The sequence below is a fragment of the Lissotriton helveticus genome, chromosome 10 (genome assembly GCF_964261635.1).
Source record: "Lissotriton helveticus chromosome 10, aLisHel1.1, whole genome shotgun sequence".
In the NCBI taxonomy this organism is placed as follows: Eukaryota; Metazoa; Chordata; class Amphibia; order Caudata; family Salamandridae; genus Lissotriton; species Lissotriton helveticus.
Genome location: NC_136071.1, coordinates 1157451842 through 1157473082, shown reverse-complemented (window position 1 = coordinate 1157473082; position 21241 = coordinate 1157451842). Strand labels below are relative to the sequence as shown.

The 21241-nt window shown below is 47.0% G+C and overlaps 1 protein-coding gene across 7 annotated transcripts in view; it reads right to left on the bottom strand.

Annotated features, from left to right (window-relative positions):
- Positions 1–21241, bottom strand: part of THRB (thyroid hormone receptor beta) — a 597833-nt gene that overhangs the window by 136834 nt on the left and 439758 nt on the right. For 6 of the 7 annotated variants that reach the window (XM_078663973.1, XM_078663978.1, XM_078663979.1 and 3 more), the window contains one exon: positions 3106–3171. In XM_078663973.1, coding sequence (XP_078520099.1) covers positions 3106–3171 — 66 coding nt within the window. Of the gene's footprint in view, positions 1–3105; positions 3172–11862; positions 12208–21241 lie in introns of those variants that run through there. The other variant, XM_078663980.1, reaches the window with a different exon arrangement.

The following is a 21241-nucleotide window of genomic DNA, read 5'->3' as shown; positions in this document are numbered from 1 at the left end:
TCATTCTTGATTTGCATAGTGCTGATAATCATTCTTGATTTGCATAGTGCTGATAATCATTCTTGATTTGCATAATGCCGATAATCATTCTTGATTTGCATAGCGCTGATAATCATTCTTGATTTGCATAGCGCTGATAATCCTTCTTGATTTGCATAGCGCTGATGATCCTTCTTGATTTGCATAGTTCTGATAATCCTTCTTGATTTGCATAGTGCTGATAATCCTTCTTGATTTACATAGTGCCGATACTCATTCTTGATTTGCATAGTGCTGATAATCATTCAAGAGGGTATCCAGGCGCTGGGATCCTTATGCGATCAGTCGAAGAGCCAGGTCTTGAGTCTCTTTCTGAATTCTGTGAGATAGGATGCTGTTCAGAGGGGTAGGAATGGTCTTTCCAGGACTTGGCGGCCAGGTAGGGGAAGGAGTGTCCTCCGCTGAGGCTTTAACGGATGTGGAGACTGTGGGCGAGGGAGGCGGAGTGCAGGTGTCTGGAGGGTTGGTGGTAGTTCAGGCGGTGGTCGGTGCATGCTGGTCGTGGGTCGTGGAGGGCCTTGTAGGCATGTCTGTCTTGAAAAGGCATCTTTTCTGGACGGGGAATCAGTGGAGGTTCCTGAGGTGGGGAGTGATGTGGGTCCATTTGGGGGAAGCTGAGGATGAGTCTGGCCGCTGAGTTCTGTATCGTCGCGAGTCTCTTCAAGCGTTGGGAGGTGAGCAATGCTGCCGACAAGCTCTGTCCAGATTCACGAACTAGGAAGAGAAGACTGGGCAGTGACTTTACCCCAGTGATGTGCTCACCACCATCACTTCAACTGCACTGTTCTACAGTAAGAATCGCCCAAAGACACTTACCCAAAGTGCATGCACACCGGGCTGTGTTCAGTGCAGACACTTTACACCTAGATAACTTGCCCCACAGCAGCAAACGTCAGGGGGCAGAAACAACTCTGCCCCACACACAACACTGAAGCTACTTTTCTCCCTGAGCTCACTATTGTAAGTGACTGACACTGGTTTTAAGAGGCAGTGTATTACATAACTGCTAAACAAACGACCTAGGATTCTAGAGTGCATATGCGCCACCTGCTGGTCACATCATAGCACTTCAAGACACAGAACAGGAAGCAGTAAGAAAGCAGCAAGCAGAACTAATTGATTCAAAGTGAATACAGGGCTGTGGAGCTCTGCACCACTGCTTGAGCATTCAATTAGCATGCATTAATTTACTTGAAAGATGATAAGATAGCTCAGTGAGTTAAACTCTCTTTGTGGATATCTGTGAATAATGGGCTCTTCACAAGCTGACAGACTCAGCCTTTCATCTTCCAAATACTGATAAAATGAGCCCCATAAAATGAGTTAGTTATAGGGTTATGTATCAGCAAATCTGTGGTAATGAGCAATACAGTCAGCAGCACAAAAAGGCCAAAAAGGTGGCACTGTGTTATGCAAAACAGCTTAATTTAACCCTGAAGTTATTCCTAATGTCAATGGGTCAGAAGACCTCTTTTTGATGCAGTCTCCTTCCTCTTGTTTATTTACTTTCAGTAAAAGGGTGTTTGTTTTCTCTAAATAAATGTAAAAAAGCAAATATTTCCGATGCGCAGGGAGATTTCTCCCTACCTGTCAGGCAAGTCTACATTTCCTCTGCCCTAGGCGGAGAAGGGCAGGGACAGTCAGTGAGGGTCTCCCCACCCTAAAGATGGCGGGCCGACCACCATTGTGACCCAGCGGTCCTTCACCGGACAGACCTTTGGGTCAGCACTTACCATTCGGGGATCCAGCTACGGCCCCGCTGACAGTAATCCAGTGCTTGGAATGGAAAAATAGAAGTGCAGGCACTCTGGTACAGAGTACCTGCTTGTTTCTGAGACGTGCCGGTACTCCCCGATTAAAAGTATTGCATTTCTCTTGAGAAGTGCCGGTACTCTCCCTCTCAAAAGAAAAAAGTGCAGGTACTCCGGACCGGACAGTACCGGCCCATTTAAAGCACTGCAGTATCCCCCGCTAAATGAGGTGGAGGAACCCGGGTTTGGGGCGAGGGGACCCCAGTTTACAGTACACCTCCTGCTCCCATTAACTACCCATTGCACTCATGTTTCAACATATGGAACCGGGCATTATCAACATACACATTCTAAGGCAGCAGACACGTTTCGCTTCCCCAAGAGTCTTCCTCAAGGCCACGCCAGGCAAGGTAACTACAGTATTTGACTGCTAATTCCTGGTTAGTTCCTTTATCAGGAGCTGTTTTCAATTTTAAGTGATCAGTCGTTACCAAGCATATGAATATTGATAAAGTTCAATATTAGAGGAGATTCTTGAGATCCAACATAATCAATGCACTACAGACATGACCTCTTAGGAAAAGTAACAAAAGAAAGTCACAAAAATAATACATTGAATTAAATAAATTGAAGATATTAAATATTTTTTTAATCAGGAGCACAAACATATTCTTTTGTTTATATTATTTTATGGCATATGTAGACAATGGACACGTACATTTTTCTACTCACATTTATAAGATTTAAGACATAGGTAAATGTACAAATGTGATTCGGAGTGTCAGATGTGCTAGTCAAAAAGGACTACAGTAGTGTTCATGTCTCTTTAGGGCTACTTACCCCTAAGTACCCCACTAAAGCCTCAATTTCGAGCTTTCTAAACCTGGTTTTAGATTTGCACTTGCTGCAGATTTGCACAAATTGTGTTCACTCCTAATCTTGCGTAGGTCATTTTCTCAAGGTACAACATGGAGAAAACTGTGTGGTCAAAAGAGTTCAGTAGGGGAACAATGTTTGCAAAAATGTTCCCACTCATTATTCCACATAAAAATAGAAAAGTACTCATGGAGTTCCCAAACCTAGCAGATACCGCCTGTAGCCCGTATTTCACCATAGGTGATGGCGGGCGAGAGATGTTGCCCCCGTTACTACCATGGCATTCAGAGCTAGGCTATGACTATTCCCAGCGATGGCGTTGAACTAGGTCTCAAAGCGCCTAGAAGAGCTGGTTAGGAACGGCTGCGCTCTGAACAGAGGAACAGAAAGTGAGGGTGCTACAGACATTTTTTGCACAAGTGCATCAGAGTTCAGGTACCTGACATGCTGATGGGCATCAGGGGAGAGTCGTCATCCTCATTCTGCTCTGTCGCTCGGAAATCAACTGCAAAGAGAAAAATAGGGATATGAGACTCTGATGCAGGCCACAAGGATGGCGTAAGATACTTTAGGCAGCGGACAGAGATCAAGAGAGAAAAACAGCACCTAACTTACACTGTATCTAAACTGTCCAGGGTTTCATTTGAAAAAAAACAACAAAAAAAGTGCCAGGGCTCTTGTCAGGAGGCCACTGAGCTTGCAGCACACATTGCCCCTGCAAATGACAGCAACAACACAACTACTAACCATCACATTCCTACAAGCATAACAATTCAGACTATTACATGCCCCCAAAGCTATAAGAATGGGTTGGGTCGCAGGTAATAGCCATTTTTTATGTATATTGAATTAATAATTAACTGTTGTCATGGTCATCTCAAAATTAAACAGACAGCGCCATCTTGTGGCAAAGTCTCCCAAGCGCCGGAGTTGACAATCAAGTGCTTGTGCCGAGCACTGGAAGCAACCGGCTCAAATTAAGCACTGAAACGATCACCCTCTTCCATCTCTGTGCGTAAAGGTAGCCCCCAGAGGGAGCAGTGTAGGGTAATTTAACATCAATTCTCCCTGTGTCCTATCTCAGCAGTTCTCTGAGGCACTAAGGCCCTGATTAGGAGTGATTCAAAAAGGGGGTGGTGATGGACAGAGTATCATGGGAACAGGTCAGACCAAACTACCAAGCCAATTCTTTACTGGAAGCAGTGCATCATGGGAACAGGGCAGACCAATTCTTTACTGATGCACTGGGCCAGGGACAGACTAATTTGCATATAGCCAGGTTCTGAACTGGGATGGTGCAGTGAGCTAAAAAACGGTGATGGATCAAGCCCTGATCTTTTGACGGGGTATGAGTGTTCTGCTTAATTCAGATGCTCTGTCCATCACCACCCCCTTTCATGAATCGTTTTGGCCACTATAGGAGTGGCAGGGTATGCTCAGACATGAGTCCCTTGCTCACTGCACCATCAGGATTCAAGCAAGCCGGGCCGAAGACGGCTGCAATGCCAGAAACCGGTCCCCGGAAGCTTGTTTCCTTTCCAGTAAAGAATTGGCTTGGTAGTTTGGTCTGCCCTGTTCCCATGATGCACTGGGCCAGGGACAGACTAATTTGCATATAGCCAGGTTCTGAACTGGGATGGTGCAGTGAGCTAAAAAACGGTGATGGATCAAGCCGTGATCTTTTGACGGGGTATGAGTGTTCTGCTTAATTCAGATGCTCTGTCCATCACCACCCCCTTTCATGAATCGTTTTGGCCACTATAGGAGTGGCAGGGTATGCTCAGACATGAGTCCCTTGCTCACTGCACCATCAGGATTCCAGCAAGCCGGGCCGAAGACGGCTGCAATGCCAGAAACCGGTCCCCGGAAGCTTGTTTCCTTTCCAGTAAAGAATTGGCTTGGTAGTTTGGTCTGCCCTGTTCCCATGATGCACTGGGCCAGGGACAGACTAATTTGCATATAGCCAGGTTCTTAACTGGGATGGTGCAGTGAGCTAAAAAACGGTGATGGATCAAGCCCTGATCTTTTGACGGGGTATGAGTGTTCTGCTTAATTCAGATGCTCTGTCCATCACCACCCCCTTTCATGAATCCTGATTAGGAGTGGCCAGGAGTAATCCATGCTATTTCTACATCCTGGAATTATCTTTATGAGGCATGCTGATGATTCCCGTGGCCACAAAACAATCGAAATAGATGTTTTTGGGGAACAACATACGGGAATCAGTCTTATCAAATTTGTTCACACATGTTGTTCTTCAGCATTATACTAGTAGAGTTTGTCAGCTTTCAGCAGTCGAAACTGTAGGGTAAAAAGCAATGAACACGCGCCAATGTTTGGCGCTCAAGATGCAACGAGAGTCGCCTTTTGATGATGAAACATTGTGCAAGTGATTATTTCCTCATGGTCCTTTATTCCAACAGAACAGGACATAAAAACCAATCACTGGACCCTGGAAACTGTTTTTTAACAATAATTCAATTACTGAAACAATCATCAAGGTATACAGTTTTTAGGTCTCGGCTAGCGCAGGCTGCGCACATGCGCAGTCTCGCTGGCGAGAATTAATGATTTGGAGTAGAGAGGTTAAGCCCCTGTAGTGAATGAGCCACTTTAGTGGTCTGATGATCTGTGATGACCCTCGATCACCACCATTGTGTACTGATTTTAGTGTGCTATGTTACTTTAGCCTTAATGTAGGATGGTCTTGCATTAGAATAATCTTGCCAAAGAATAGAAGGTGTGGGATGTCGAGGTGCAGAGTTGTTGGTGATGGTGCACACATGTGCTCCATAGTGGATACTGAGGGATTAAGTGCATAGTGTTATTTGATTTAGGTGAATTATGACTTTAGCCTATTGGCTTTGACGTGGTCTAAAATGTATTCTGCTTTCCAAGTAGTAGAGGCCTATGCTTGAGCAACTCCATATTCTAAACTGCAGCCATCTTCTGAGCCTCTGTAGGTGAGAGGTGATATTTGAGATTACATGTGTTGTTCACCAGCAGTGAACCAGAGCAGACCAGTTCTTATAAGGAGGAATGTGCCTTCTTCGCATTGGCGCCATAACAAAATGCTTGGCCAGCTGCTGTTGGGTGCTTGGTGTGGAAAAGTACAGGAATCTTGTGAGAAAGGTAGGCGGGTTCTTCCAGAAGCTTCGATAGAGGATCAGAGTTCTATACTAGAGAAAGGGGGTCCGAGAGAGGGAGAGATTCTGAGATTCTGAGATGCTGAGAGATGCTGAGCTGAGATGCTGGTCTGGTGTTTTGGCGGTCTGATGATACATCACGGTGCAGACGTGCAGTCGTGTTTGTGTAACAGAGAGTCCTGACCCAACCAGGAGAGGGAAAGAGAGACGGACCCTTCTTCAGATGACAAGATGCCTAAGATTATGGTGAGGTGTTCCAGGTGTACTTATTGTCTTTTACTATGCTTTTATTTTCAGGTTCTATGTTTATGTATGTGTTGATGATTGCTACTAATGTTTACTGTGATGTTTAGTCATTTCTTTCTTTTGTCATCCTATTATCATGTAATAAAGAAACCCTAGAGCACATCATTTGCTTGTATTCCTTGTGAGGGAAGGTCGGGACATTTTTTTTTTACCAAGTACTTACAGAGGGATGGGCGATTCCCCTCTAATGGGTAATTGTTGATACGGGAGGGAAATCGGCTCCCATCAGGGATGTCTAAATTACATTGCTAGAAGGAGCATGTGCTGTGTACCCTTTCAAAGAATAGAGAGGTGTTGTGACTTACTCTGCGTACCCTCTCAGATTGGGAGGTGTTGTGACTTGTTGTTATTTGCGAGCTCCTCGGCAATGGTCTTATATGTGGTCAGTGTTTATTCCTTTCTTGGGTAAGTATTGTGAAATGTGGTGTCTTTCTGGAACCTGAGAAAGGATGTGGTAAGTAATGACCTGGTGACTGACAGAAGCACCAAAAACATACAGAGAAGTAGGTCATTACAGCCCCGCCCCTCTTCTCCATTGGCTGGCCTCCTAAACAGCGGCCAGCCATTGGAGAAGAGGTCCCAGTGACGTTCTTCTTTCGATCTAAGCCCCGTCCTTTTACGAATGGGGTCGTGTTTTTGACTTTCTTTCACCCCTCTTCTCCATTGGCTGGAATGTCAAAAACACGCCCCCCAGTTTGAAAAGGACGGGGCTAGGCACAAATGGCGAGCGCTTGTTACAGGAGTGAGGCCTGCCTGCCTGTCTCTTACCTGAAGAGCAGGCACCTTCGCCCTCAGTGAAACCCATCCTTTGGCCCTCGAGCCATGACCCAAATGTATAAACAGCTGTTTGTTTCTATTGCATGCTCTGCGTGCCTCCCCGCATGCCTGCCGCCGTTGAGCACATCCCGGGCTCTCGCTGACGGCAGCGTTCAAAGAGCTCGGGGGTATATTTATTGCAGATGCTTCTAGAGGGACAACAACACCTTGGCTGCAGTCCGTCTTGGAGGGGGAGGGGGGTAAGTCAGCTCTCGGGGCATATGGAGCAGCGGGCCCTTTCGTGGTCGGGGGCAACGCAACCAGGATACTCTCCGCCGTTCGAATTTCAGCGGAGTCTGGTTCAGTGCTCTGGCCAGCTTGAGCCGGGTGTTGCGTGGGTTGAGGAGGGCTAGTACCCCCCCTCTCCGCTGCCCTGGGGTTTAGTCGGTGTAGACCCCATGTCAAGGTGGGGGGAGAGCTGCAGGCTCCGCGAGGCTTCCCCTCACTTGGGACTGCAAATATCCACAGGCCTCGTTACGACGGGGGGAGGGGGCAGTGGCGACGCAAGGCCCCCTCCCCGGGTTGCTAATCTCGGAGGCCTCGTCTGGCAGATGTGGCAGCAGTTTGCGCTGCCAGGAGCAGTGCTAGGGGCCCCGGGGAGAACCATCTGCTGGGTGGTGTGAGGTCGTAGGCGTCTGCAGGCAGCCCGGAGCTTGCAACGTGGCGTACGCCCCAGCTAGCGTGCCTCCTCCCGCATCAGTTTGCGGAGATACAATGATCGGCTTGAGTAAGTCCGACTTCTCGATGCCCACATTACCGTATGACTTTCGCATGTGCCTGCGGTACCTGGAGGGGGCCTTGGTAGCTACTGTGCGGTGGTCGGGCAGCACCAGTTGGGAGACAACGGCTTTGGGAAGTGTCTGAGACGTCACCTAAGTGCGTGTGGCAATAGCTTCAGACAGTCCAGTGGACTGCGAGCATTGCAAGCGTTATCCTACCGAAGTCGATTAATCGAGCCGCTACCCTAATTTGGGTTTAAAGGTGGGGACTGATTGAGAGGGCATTCGGAAGATAGTTAGGGGCCTTGATGTCTTGGCTTCGGGGCGGGCACGGTTTGGCTGCATCAGTACAGGCCGTGTACCTGTGCGGGACAGGACGGACTGGACTTTCAGTAAGTCGGCTGGTACAACGGCTGCTGCTGCCTGATTGAGGCAGGTTTCCCGGCTTGCTAGGGGTTTAGAGAGCTGCTTTGTGGGGGCTTGCGGCGTGGTCAGGCCATGCGTTGGACACATGGGCGGCCTGCCGAGGGTCAGCTGGGGGTGAAGGTACAGTTGGTAGTCTGTGAGGCCCCTCGACGGCCTGCCCTTATGATTTTCTCTGGCCGGAGTTCAGTGGAATCTTGCTTGCGTTTTGTCCGGCCTGGGAGCAAAGCGGGCTCTCCTGACAAAAGACTACCACCACATCCACCACCACCACGTCCACCACCACCACATCCACCACCACCACCACATTCACCACCACATCCAACACCATATGCACTACATCCACCACAGCCACCAACACCACATCCACCACCAAATCCACTACATCCACCACCACCACATTCACCACCACCACCACATCCACCACCACCACATCCACCACCACATCCACCACCACCACATCCAACATCACCACCCTATCCAACACCACCACCACCACATCCACCACATCCACTACATCCACCACAGCCACCACCACCACATCCACCACCACATCATCCACCACATCCACTACATCCACCACAGCCACCGCCACCACATCCACCGCCACAGCCAACATCACCACCACATCCACCACCACCACCAACACCACATCTACCACTACATCCACCACATCCACTACAGCCACCACCACTATATCCACCACCACATCCACCACATCCACCACCCCCACATTCACCACCACATCCACCACCACATCCACCACATCCACTACATCCACCACAGCCACCACCACCACATCCACCACCACCACATCCAACATCACCACCACATCCAACACCACCACCACCACATCCACCACCACATGCACCACATCCACCACCACTACATTCACCACCACATCCACCACATTCACCACCATCACCACATCCACCACCACCACCACATCCACCACCACATCCACATCCACCACCACATCCACCAAATCCACCACCGCCACCACATCCACCACCACCACGTCTACCACATCCACCACCACCACATCCACCACGTCCACCACATCCACCACCACCACCACATCCACCACCACATCCACAATCACATCCACAAGCACATCCACAACCACACCCACCACCACCACATCCACAACCACATCCTCCACCACATCCACCACCACCACATCCATCACCACCATATCCCACCACATCCACCAGTACCACATCCACCACCACATCCACCACCGCCACATCCACCACCACTGCCACATCCACCACCACCAGATCCACCACCACATTCACCTCCACCACCACCACATCCACCACCACCACATCCACCACCACCACCACATCCACCACCACATCCACCACCACATCCACCACCACATCTACCACCACCACATCCACCACCACATCCACCACCACCACATCTAACACCACCACATCCACCACCACCACATCCACCAGATCCAACACCACCACATTCACCACCACCACATCCACCACCTCCACCGTATCCACCACCACATCCACCACCACCACCACATCCACCACCACCACATCCACCACATCCAACACCACCACATTCACCACATCCACCACATCCACCACCACCACATCCACCACATCTATGTATGTGTGTGTGGCTCTGTGTGTCTGTGTGGCTCTGTGTGTGTGTGTGTGTGGGTGCAAATGCAATAGGTCTCGCATTTGCGAGAGATTAAGCTATTGGCATTGTAAATGGCAATGCCATTTTTCTTCTAAGCGTATTGTTTCACGTTTTCGAACGAGCCTCCAGGATAGCACAGTGGACTGCCGGAGAAAGATATATTGCTGCTTCCCAAGAACATTGAAGCCAATCCACTGCTTACCATTGGTTGGGTTTTCTGTCACTCTCCTTTCCTTACTTCTTATTTGTGTTCCAGCTTGTCAGTCTTCGATGTGTCCCTTCCATGGAGCACTGCCTCTTTACCATCTCTTGATTGGCTGACTTCTATGCTTCCACTGCACTGCTTGCTTTTCAAGTACTATTCCTAGAGTAGTGGTAGATTATACTAGGTTTCTGGCGCCACTGGGAAAGTTACTCCTTTCTAATATATGCGTAGTTGGGTAATAGTTTAAACGGTGCTAAAAGGAGAAGAGAACCACTTCCCTCTTCTAGTTAGGCTAAGCCACAGACATTTGTTGCTCCCTAGCAAATACAGGTGTTTCCACATTACATTTCATACAGCAATACACTAAAGAAAAATTTTCAAGATCCTTTTGTTCAGGGTTTTGTCGTTGTTTAATGAGGAGACGTCACAGCCAACACGTGTTTTCAACTGCCTCTTACTCGAAGCAGAAGGGACTTATCATAATCCCCGCTAAGAACACGCCGGAAAGCTTGCAGAAAGTGAACCAATATATGGTGTTCACACCACAAGAAGCTGGAACAATAAATAACAACGATAGCTACACCAGAACCCCATTGAGGGTTGGAATTATCACCTCAAACAACAACGAACTACAGCAACGGAGAATAGCCTTGAAAAAGTCGGGGGTTACATTCCCCAGTACGACGAAACACGTGTTGGCTGTGACGTCTCCTCATTAAACAACGACAAAACCCTGAACAAAAGGATCTTGAAAATTTTTCTTTAGTGTATTGCTGTATGAAATGTAATGTGGAAACACCTGTATTTGACTGTATAAATTCCTTACGTGTGCTAGGGAGCAACAAATGCTTTTCAAGTACTAGTTTTTTTTTTTAGTTAAGCACTCCGCGGGAGTGCATGTGCCTTCCAACTGTCTCCCTCGTGCACTTCCCTCCCCCTGCACTCATTGTTGCTCTCTGTCACTTGTGTGCTTCTCCCCGCCCCTATCCCAGTTGCACACGCCCTTATGTTCTTCCCCTCAGTGCTTTCTCAGCTATGTTTTTCTCCCCACCCGCTCTTCGTGGCTCTCTTGTCCATTTCTTCTCCTCCTCACCCCCATGTTGCTTCACCATCCTTCTCTGTTACTCGTTACTTTTCTTCCCTACCCCAGTCCACCCTGTTACTTCCTCCCACCCTCAGGCCCTCTTTCACTGTAATGTGTTGCTTCTCTTCACAACCACCTCCTACCGTGTTGCTTCCTGTCAGTCAGCCCTGTGTGATGTTTCCCCTACCCTGGCGCTAAATACTGACCCCCCACTCCTGCTACACCTTCTGGTTTCTCCTTCCAAACTGTACTTTAAAAAAAAATTAATATATATATATATATATATATATATATATATATATATATATATATATATATATATATATATAATATTGCTTGCTTGCGTCATACTGTAATTATGTGTCTACAAAATGACCACTGTGTCATAGTACTTTTTTTTCTTTATCCATGCTGCAAAGCATGGCTAAAAAGGCACAGGCAAAGCTAATAGGTCGCTAAGGCAGGACCTATTGAGTTTGTGAATGCTCGTTTTTGTTCCAAGTGCATATTAACAGGCAGAGATTTTACTCTCTTTGTATCTTTTTTTTCCAATGCACTTTCAAAACCTTGAAAAAACAATAAAACGCTGTTTCACATCATTAAGCACACAAATGACTTTTCTTGAGCACATTCAAGGATTAATGGAAATTACCTTGGATGGCAATCAACAATTTCTAATTTTTACTTTTTAATCATGAGTATCATTTGCATATAGACTGCACATTTTAAATCCATGCTGTGCATAATCCTCGCCCCCTCAACACCCCTGTTCACCCTTACACATGCTTTGAATTCAGTGTACTGTCAGAAGCAAAAATGCACTCATACCAACCAATGAAAGCTCGTCCCAATGTGCGGAAGGATACACCAAACAGCCAATAGCATGAGGTGAGACAGCGCCTCCTCTCGGTGCAGCCAGATCCCACTCGGTGTATACTGTAAAAAATTTGCAACGATTGGTGAAAAGCCAGGGCAAAAAATACGGGGCGTAGAAAATCGTAGCTCACTGCGTTTAATAATGGGATCTTCCAAGCACTTCGCTTTTTTGCAGTGATTTCCTTAGAGCGCAGCGTTCGCTCCGAGAAAGAAGCCCCTGGATAGAGATTCAGAGCTAAAACGAGAAAAAAAATGCGACGCTCTTCATTTCCCTTTCAGACTCAGACTGCGCAGGTCGAATGATTTATTGTGCGTCTGGTGACACCTAGTGGAGCCTGGAGGATCTGCCGCGTGCAGGGAGAATGAAACACTCTGGCGGATTAAATTCCTAGAAATTCTTCACAGGAACATTGAACAAAGCTCGCCAAATCTGCAGGCTGCACGTCTCACGGGTCTTTCCAGGAAATCACGAGCCCTTCCAGGAATCCACGGGTGCACCAGGAAGAAAATGCTTTTTACTGCTCACGCAGCCCAATCTAGCAGCAATTTAGAGGGCAGTGTTGATTGACCGCTTGAAAATGCACGTCTGTCTACCAATGATAAAGGGGTTTTATCTAAATTTTATGAGCTTTATCTAAGTTTTATTTGCACTTTAGGTACGCAGTGCTCCCAGGCGTGTAACCAGCCGTGGCCTGAGGATCTACAGAAGGAAACAAAAGCTGCCATTGTTCGGGCGGTGCAGGCGATGAGCGGGGGCTCCGGCCCGATACCGGATCCAGAAGGTGCTATTGAGCCGGATCCGGGTTCAGGGCCGGAGCTGGTGCAGTACAGGGGATTTCTCCCGGTGTAATTGCCAAGAAAGGAACCCACTCAGTGGTGCCCGCATATTGTCTGCTTTTGTTCCAAGCAGCAATCGGCAGACATGGGGATTTCAATTCTATTCTGGGACACACAAAGGCCTAATTTAAAGGGCCATCAGCACTCCTTTTGCTCGAGTGTCATTCTGGCTGGGAGTTGTCCGAGGCCTAACACCTCGTTGACAATGTGATGTGTTGTAGGCATGAAAGACACAACATGATGCAAATAAACAAAGGAACACAGCTTGCTATCACTTTACTGCTAGGTGGGAGAAACATGGGTTTGAAGGCAGGCTTTTGAGTTTGTTCACCCCCTGCATAAGAAAGATGCGTAGTTTTAGAAAATGGGGACCCCTATATATCTAATTGACTTTGCTATACATAGGGAAATACATTATTTTTGAGAAAAGGTCTATAGCTAAGTCAGTCACTAACTTGACAAACTCACATACATTTTATGTTAGGTGAACACCCAAATACCTAATAGTGAAATACATTAATAAAAATTGTCACACAATTATTAACGAAAATTCATATTTTGTAAACAATTTATTAATTGATATTTTTTAGAGTTTAACATCAATGTTAACTTATTTTCTTTTTATATTCAAATTGAATTCTCTCAGACATTAAAAACAATCAGCATAGCAAAAGAATTCATAAGGATGGAGGCAAAGCGGTAGATAACAAACTAAGAAAGATGCGTGGTCTATAAAAATGTCAGATGTATGTGTCTTTATGAGTAATTACACCAATAACGATTCCAATAGCACATGCTAATTAATTTTTTTAAACAATTTCTTATATAACACCACTCATCCCAATGTAAGGTGTCAGGGCACTTTACATCATACACACATACGTACACAGACAATAAATAATACAAGTGTGGAGTGAATGTTACATAAGACAATGAGGGGTACAAGGTGCAGCAGTCTCATATCATCCATAAGAGTAGCCATTATATGTTGAGAGAGTATGGACTGGAGAAAAACACAGTCAGGATTTAAGACTAGGGTTGGCCGGAACTTGGGGAGTTTGACTCCACTGAGTGACATTAAAAACTCAGCGAGATTCCGTGGAGTTCCACGAGCTGCTGGAATTCGGCATGTTGCAATGATTGCACTGATTTTTAGCGTTGGGCGCTTGTTCTACACTGTAAAACCAGCATGAATGGCACCGCGTGGCGCGGTAAAGGTCGCTGCTTCTTTCTGCAGCTCAAGTAGATTTTCTAGGAAGAGGTGTGGCGCCGCAGCCAGGGCGACTGACGCTGGAATCTGGGGACCACGGTTCGATCCCCGGCTCCGGCAGCAGGTTAGCCCAGCACCATGTGACTCTGGGCAATAGCTCGCTTAATCTTCCCGACGGCCCTCAGCGCCTAGAGACCCTTACGGGTGATTGTGCGCTTTACAAATGTGGACTTTACTTTACTTTTACTTAAGCAGAAGCTTTCTCAACTTGAACGGTCGCGATCTGTTGTGATGGCCCGCGTTGAGAAATCTCACCAGGAGGCATTCTAGTGCCTGAAAATTGTGCTAGGGTGTGCAAATTATTGCTTGCGCCCGACAACTGAACGTTAACGAGCCACCCATAAGAAAAAAACTGCAATGTGGCCGTTGACAGAGTTCTGCAGGAACTCCGTGTTCCAAGCGGGAACGTGGAGTGGCCAAAACTCGACAAACTCTGCTGGCAGAGCGGAATTTATCACCCGCCCTTATTTAAAATGTAATGCAGTGGTTGGGGTTGCCTGTACTAACAAAAGCATCTCTGTGATAAAACCAGTAACCCACTGAGATATCTACATAAAGTACAAGCCTTTAACCAGCATCTTACACAATGTGCTTTGCAGAAGGCACATCAACCTTCTTGCTACCGTGTGAGTCACAACGTACAAGAGAAAACCCAGAACCCTCCAGCAAGGGTATTGACTGCCAGAGTTATTTCGCTATTATTATTAAGCTCTAAAAATTGCTGGTCACACAAAGATCTATGCAGCAGATGCCTTATCCCCATATGAGATTTTAAAATGCGGCCTCTTTCTGACCAATTAAACCGGAACAGATTTACTGTCACATTTGTCCCCATTGACAACTTCTAGGCAACAGAGGTGTTCTTTAAAATTAAATGTATAACTTGACTGTCAGACTCTGATTTTGCGACAGCACACTGTGACTTCATCCCCTTACAGCTGCCACTCTGACCCCCAATTTCTGGAGTACGTTTTTTCCATTTCAAGCACCGCCTGCAAGTATACCATCTAGGTAATGGGATAACGCGTGCCATTTTCCAGGAGGAGGCTTGCAGAGGATCACACCACTTTCCTATTCATTTCTATAGCTGTTACGTTTTGGATTTTGGAAACACAGTAAAGTACAGTACGTTGCAATAGTCCAGTTTTGCCCTATGATAGCTTTGGGTCAATGATACTCTTCCGTTCTCTCCTGGAAGTGACTTCGATGTAACAGGGAGATGCTCATTTACGCTTCTTTGGCCATACCCCTTTTAGAGAACCCCAATATTTCTTCCCATTTAAAGCACTGATGGCAGGGCTCGAGTTGGGGTATCACGCGGGTGGACGGCGTCCCCCCACTTATTTTACCGGGAGCTCGATAACTATAAACTGAAACTGAGTGCAAGGCACCTTTCGTGGCGTCACTTCCTGTCGTAACGTCAGCGTTCCCCCACTTCTTTTTTTAGGACTTGTGTCCTGACTGATGGCATCTCATGTGCCGCCCTGTGCACTGTGTGATCTTCACACATCGCCTCCCCGCCATACATTAAAGGCACAGATGGACACCTTTGGTGGACAGCAATGAGTTTGTCGACACTGGACTTCGATGCAGCCATGACAAGCTCTCGCTTGCAGCCACTCAAAGGCAGACAATTGGGCTCATACTGAGTTTAAGCATTCACATCTTACCTCTATTCAGTTTTCAAAGTTCGTGGGCTTATTGCAAAACTTGTAAATATTTTGGAACCGCGTGGACATGTTTTGCAATAGGCCAATTTGCGACAGATTATAGACAAACAGTGTGGTTCAGAGTGTGTCTCAGAGCACATATATTAAGGGGTCGCGAAGAGTTACCAGGGCTGGGAAATGTTGTTACTCGGCTACGTAATGAGGAAGATGAACCGAGCTGTGACGGAAACCCCAGCGGCGGCTTCCATAAACGAAGGGTAGTGGGGCGGGTGCGGTCACCTGGGGGTAGGGGAATAAAAAAAATACAATACTAAATAAAAAAATTAAAAATAGCCTTCTGCAGCCGGCCGCCTTCAGCGTAGCGTCTCGTCATGCCGCCTCTCTTCTTCCTACCTGGTTCCAGCAGCCCCTTAGTCCGACTCCCTGTCCAATCCCTGCACTGTCTGAGCAGGCAGGAAAGACGCCCTGCTCAGACCAGGGAGTCTTGGGGTTTCTCCAGCCAGACTGCTCAATGCAGCTGGGCTGGAGAAAACCTAAGTGCGCATGTGTGTTTTGGTCGGCCTGAGACGGCCGGCCAAACACACAAGCACTTAGGGAGTGGAGTGCACTAGCACTCCTCCTCCCCCTCCAATGCCCCGGCGAAACCCACACCGCTGGCTAAGAGCTGGCAAATGCAAAATAAAACGATGCAAGAATATCTCTGAGCCAGGCAGTGTGGCAACGCTCCTCCGCCACTGTGGAGCAGCCGCCACTGGCAAGCCCCAGATCTTGTATTCAATCGTGTTCTTACGTTCTATGCCTTTTCCTCTTCTGCTTTCTGCAGTGGTGCGTTTAGCGCCATGCAGAATGTGGACAAGGACCTCTGGCACTCCCAAATCTCACCGGTATCCGTAGGCTTCACATTAAATTGTAGGCCCCCTGATAGGTGGGATTGAGAACCTACCCCATAACCCCCACCGGCGCTACATGGGCCTGCGTTACAACCCTAGCCTTCTCTACGGCTGTATCAGCTCTTAACTATCTCACCCTTACCACCACTAAGGTGTACATGTGCCCTCCACATGACTGGTTAAACAGAAAAGGCATTTGCAGTCAAATATCCCATCGATAAGTAACTCCATCACTTCCTTCTTCATTCTGGAGTTTTATATAGCGCAAACTTGACCCGAAGGTACCAGGTATCAGAGCGCTTTAGACCACATCCTCTCCCCTTAAAACATACAAACCATCTTCACTGACTGGTTCCAACCCATAGCCCACAGATGCCCCTGGGTGTGGCAGGTGAAGAAATTGTGCCCATTGAAAGAAACATATCACCAATTTTGAGTTTTGCGGTAAAACATGACCAAAGCCAAAAACAAGACAACGTGCCCGAGCAAAGAATGGCTCTGATTAAAAGGCACATTTCCTGTGATAGGCCTAACCCCCAGATGGCTGCCAATGTTCTAGTTCTGCCACTGCTTAATATAGCCTTATAGCCCGCCGTAGAGGGCTATACCGGCTATTAAAGGCCCTCGCCAGCGTTAAAGGCCAGAGCCGAAGGCGAGGGCCTTTAACAAGGGAGAGGAACTTTAATAGCGGTATAGCCCATCTACGAAGGGCTATAAGGCTATTAGAACATTCTGCCACTAGAGGACAGAATGTTCTAACAAAAAAAACAAAGCCTTTTGGGAGCGCGAGGGGATTGGAATCCCCTCAGGCTCCCTGAAGCCTTAGTTCACAGCCAGAGCTGTGAACAAAGAATCATTGGAATGTTGGAGCTCCGGGCTTCTACCAGCCATTATAAGCCCGGAGCACTCCATTGTTTTCAATGGAGCTCCCAACATTCCAATGTTCTAATTTACATTACACATCTCTAGAAATGGGAAAAGGTCCAAGATCTCTGCTTAGGTGTGTTAAATTACAGCCCGCGAGCCTGAAATGGAAGCGGAACAGATAATGAGTGTGTAGTGCCTTCTGTGGTTGCAATTTGTGCCCATTAGGTGCTCACATTTCTTTTCAATCACCCCAAAGAGGGCTGCTTTCCATACATGGGCTGTCAGTAAATGTTCTAACAACTCCACAGGGAGGCAGGAATGGTCGGAGGCCATTAAATATGGACAACAAGTGTGAGAAATATAAAAACATTGAAAGCAGGCGGCGCAGAGGTCTAACTCCACAGGCCTCTGGAAGCCATGTGTACTGAAGAACAGTGACACATGAATGATGCCCTGAAGTAATGTGCCAAGTGAGAGATCTGGGCACACAGGATCACACTCAGGGCTGACTTCTCAGTCCCACTTCCCTTGACTTTTTAAGTTTTTTATACCTGGCACCTCATCTTCAGAGGTGGGATGTGGGCACGGAGGGGGCAGCATTAGAACAAATGGGCAGTGCAGAGTGAACAAATGAAGCAATTGTTATTGCATTTATATAGCGCTTACCACCCCTGACGAGGCATCAAAGCGCTTTTTCGTCGAGTAGCACGCTACTCCGGTACCCAAAAGGATTAGTGGTGGATTAGTATAGGGAATTATGAGTTCAAAATTAGTATGAGTACAGGGAGGTGCGAGTTAATTTGAGCAGAGGACATGTTAAATATTAGATAGTAGAGTGAACATTGCCAGCGCCATCTTGTCCCATTTTAGACCTTTGCAAGCACGTAAGCGGCAGCCATTTTAGAAACTATGGTCACTCTCGTAACATTGCCGATCGCTTACACGTCTCCCCTGCCTTGCGATCATCCCTCGCGCGCTGGCGACCCCCAAGCATCTTCGAAGCCATAAAACAGCTTCAGCGCGACCCAGCCCCGGAGCCACATCCCGTGCGGAACCCACATACCCTTTCATCTCATTCACGCAAATGAATCCTTTGATAAACCCCTTCCCCTGTGCCCTATTGTCCGAGCTGATCCCAGGCCATCACCTAGCCCTGCGGATGCGGTTTATTGCCCCCTACAGTAAGAACTCACCTCTCTTCAAAGGAGCTGAGATTAATCAATGCCCTCACACCACAAGATCCGACCGATCACACATATTCCCGTTCCCAGCGGAATGTCCAGCTGCGCGATAGCCATCACATGCTGAGATTGGGGTGGGGACCTCTACTGTAGATATGTGTGGGAACGGGCCTGGAGCGGGGATTCCGGGATGTCTTTCCGTACATCAAAGCATTGCCAAGAGTGTGTTATATGTAATAAAGCCATAAACCTGTGTATAAGAGGCCAGGCCTCAGAGATGTTGTTCGAGCACCTCGAGAAGATACCCTCTTGTCTGATTTGACGTGTTCTGCTCCGGAGCGAATTAAACTCTGTTTCCTGCTTTCCAGTTTCCAGCGCCTGCCTCTTTATTTTATAATCGTCGAAGTGGTTTAGAGGCGACTAACGCCAAAGCAGTGTGTAGAAATGTAACCTGGAATAGCTGCTTTTCCACAGACATGTGAGGCTTTTAGTTGGATTGAATAGAATAATTGAGGGATAGAATGGGGAAGAAAACCTGAAGTGTAAATTGGGAGATCAGATTAGTAAATTGAGGTCTTGGATGAGTAAAGGAGAGATGGAGGAGGGACGAGCCTGAAGAAAGGGATTAGGGAGAAAGAGAATCTGAGTAGAAAAATGAAGTTTGGGAGTGATCAAAGGAGAGATAACATGAGGGACAAATTAGAAAGGCTGTTTGAGAGATCATAGTAGTAAACTGATTTTTGGGGCGAGACAGGAAGTGTAGAGAAGGGAGGAGGAGTCTAGGCAGGGTTAGTTTTTGGAATCATAGTAGTAGAAAGGGTTTGGGATAAGAGAGAACGAAGCTAAAGGATAAATTAAAGTAAAATAAAAATGCAGCCTGGGATAGTGGGAACCCATGAAAGAGCAAACATGGCTTAGTCCTCTGGTGGGTCTGCTAAAGTCTGATAAATCCAGGACACTTGCAGAAGGCAAGTGACCAGGTAACTTCAGTTCCCCCCACACACACACACACACACCCGGGGTTAAGGTTAGTGGTTCAATGCCAGAGAAGCACCAAATATTGTGAAATAGGAAAGGGGTTTCTTAAGAAAAGGCGTCATCGACAACTAGTCCCATCATAAACGATAATACCGCCTTAAAGACAATGTCACCGTAATTTACAGCGTCACCAGAAACAACCGCAAAAAGAATGGAAACACCACACGATAGCCACATCATTACAAAATGGCAGAAATAAAAGTGGAACCACCATAAAAGTTGATACCACTGGTAATAGCGTTACTATTGGTGATTGCTGATCCACGAGTAATGGAAACCCCGCTGGTGATGAATATACCACCATTCATGACATCACCGTCATTAAAAAACAATTTTAACAAGAAATGCAATGGCATCTGTAATGACAATACAACTAGGCCCAAGTGAGATTTTAATTACACCAGTGTAATACATATCATTTGGGGAATTAAACGAAATTCCTGAAATTACGTCAGTACACCTTCTCACATAACTACGCCGATGTTTGTCGCAAAATTATAGGTGGGCACCAGGAACTAACTAACAACTAGATTATGCGCACTTATTGCTTGTAGGAATTGTGTTTTCCACACAATTTCTGGTGCAAAATGTGTACTTACCTCTACTATTGACACAAGAATGCAATTCACGGTAAAATACATCGCTTATTGACAGATTTCCATGTCAAGTAATTAGGTGTATTTTGACCAAAATTTGAAGTAACTGCATGAAAGCAAACTACTCAAATTTCACACATTCTTAAATGCTACCAGTGAATGCTCTGCTAACACAACTACCTCTGGTAAAGCCAGCACCTTTATTTCTGAAAATCCTGCTAACATGAATATTAACACTTTCCATGCTGATGACGGAACCGCTCCGTCATCAGCCGCGGTGGCACTGTGCTGATGACGGAGCGGTTCCGTCATGGCCCGCCCGACGCGCCTGCGCGGCGCGTTCTATTGAGCGGGCGGGGCCATGACGGAACCGCTCCGTCATCAGCACAGCTCACCCGAGGCTGGTGACGGAGCGGTTCCGTCACCAGCATGGGCGTGCCGCACGGCCCCCCGCCCCCTTAGCGCTGCGGCGGAATAGCCGCCGCAGCGAAGATGTTTACTAAAGGTAATGCCATCCGTAATGCCTCTACCGCCAGTTATGGCAGTAGCAGATGTGATTACAATGTCATCAGTAAAGGCATTGCCATCAGAAATATTGCCACGAACAGTGATTTTGCTTTACTGTTTGTATTGCCTTTATTAGTAAATGCCTCACCCAGTAAACACTTTAGTGCAGTTTGGTCATTCAAATGCCCCTCAAACTTCATTCCATATATTTATGGCTCATCCACAGTCAACAGTAGATGATGTTCTGTTTCCAGAAACTGTGTACAAACCTGAAAGATCTCTTAGTTGTCACCTCTAAACCCATTCCCACTGAACCATAAACACTGGGAAATGGCTGGGGGAACATCTAATATCTAATATTCTTTTCAAACAGTAGTTGGACCCGCTGTTGTATTCGTGGTTCAACACTGAACCGTATGTTTCTACTAATATTGTAGGTAACTGCAGTGTCTCTAGTAATGGGAATAACTCTAGAAAAT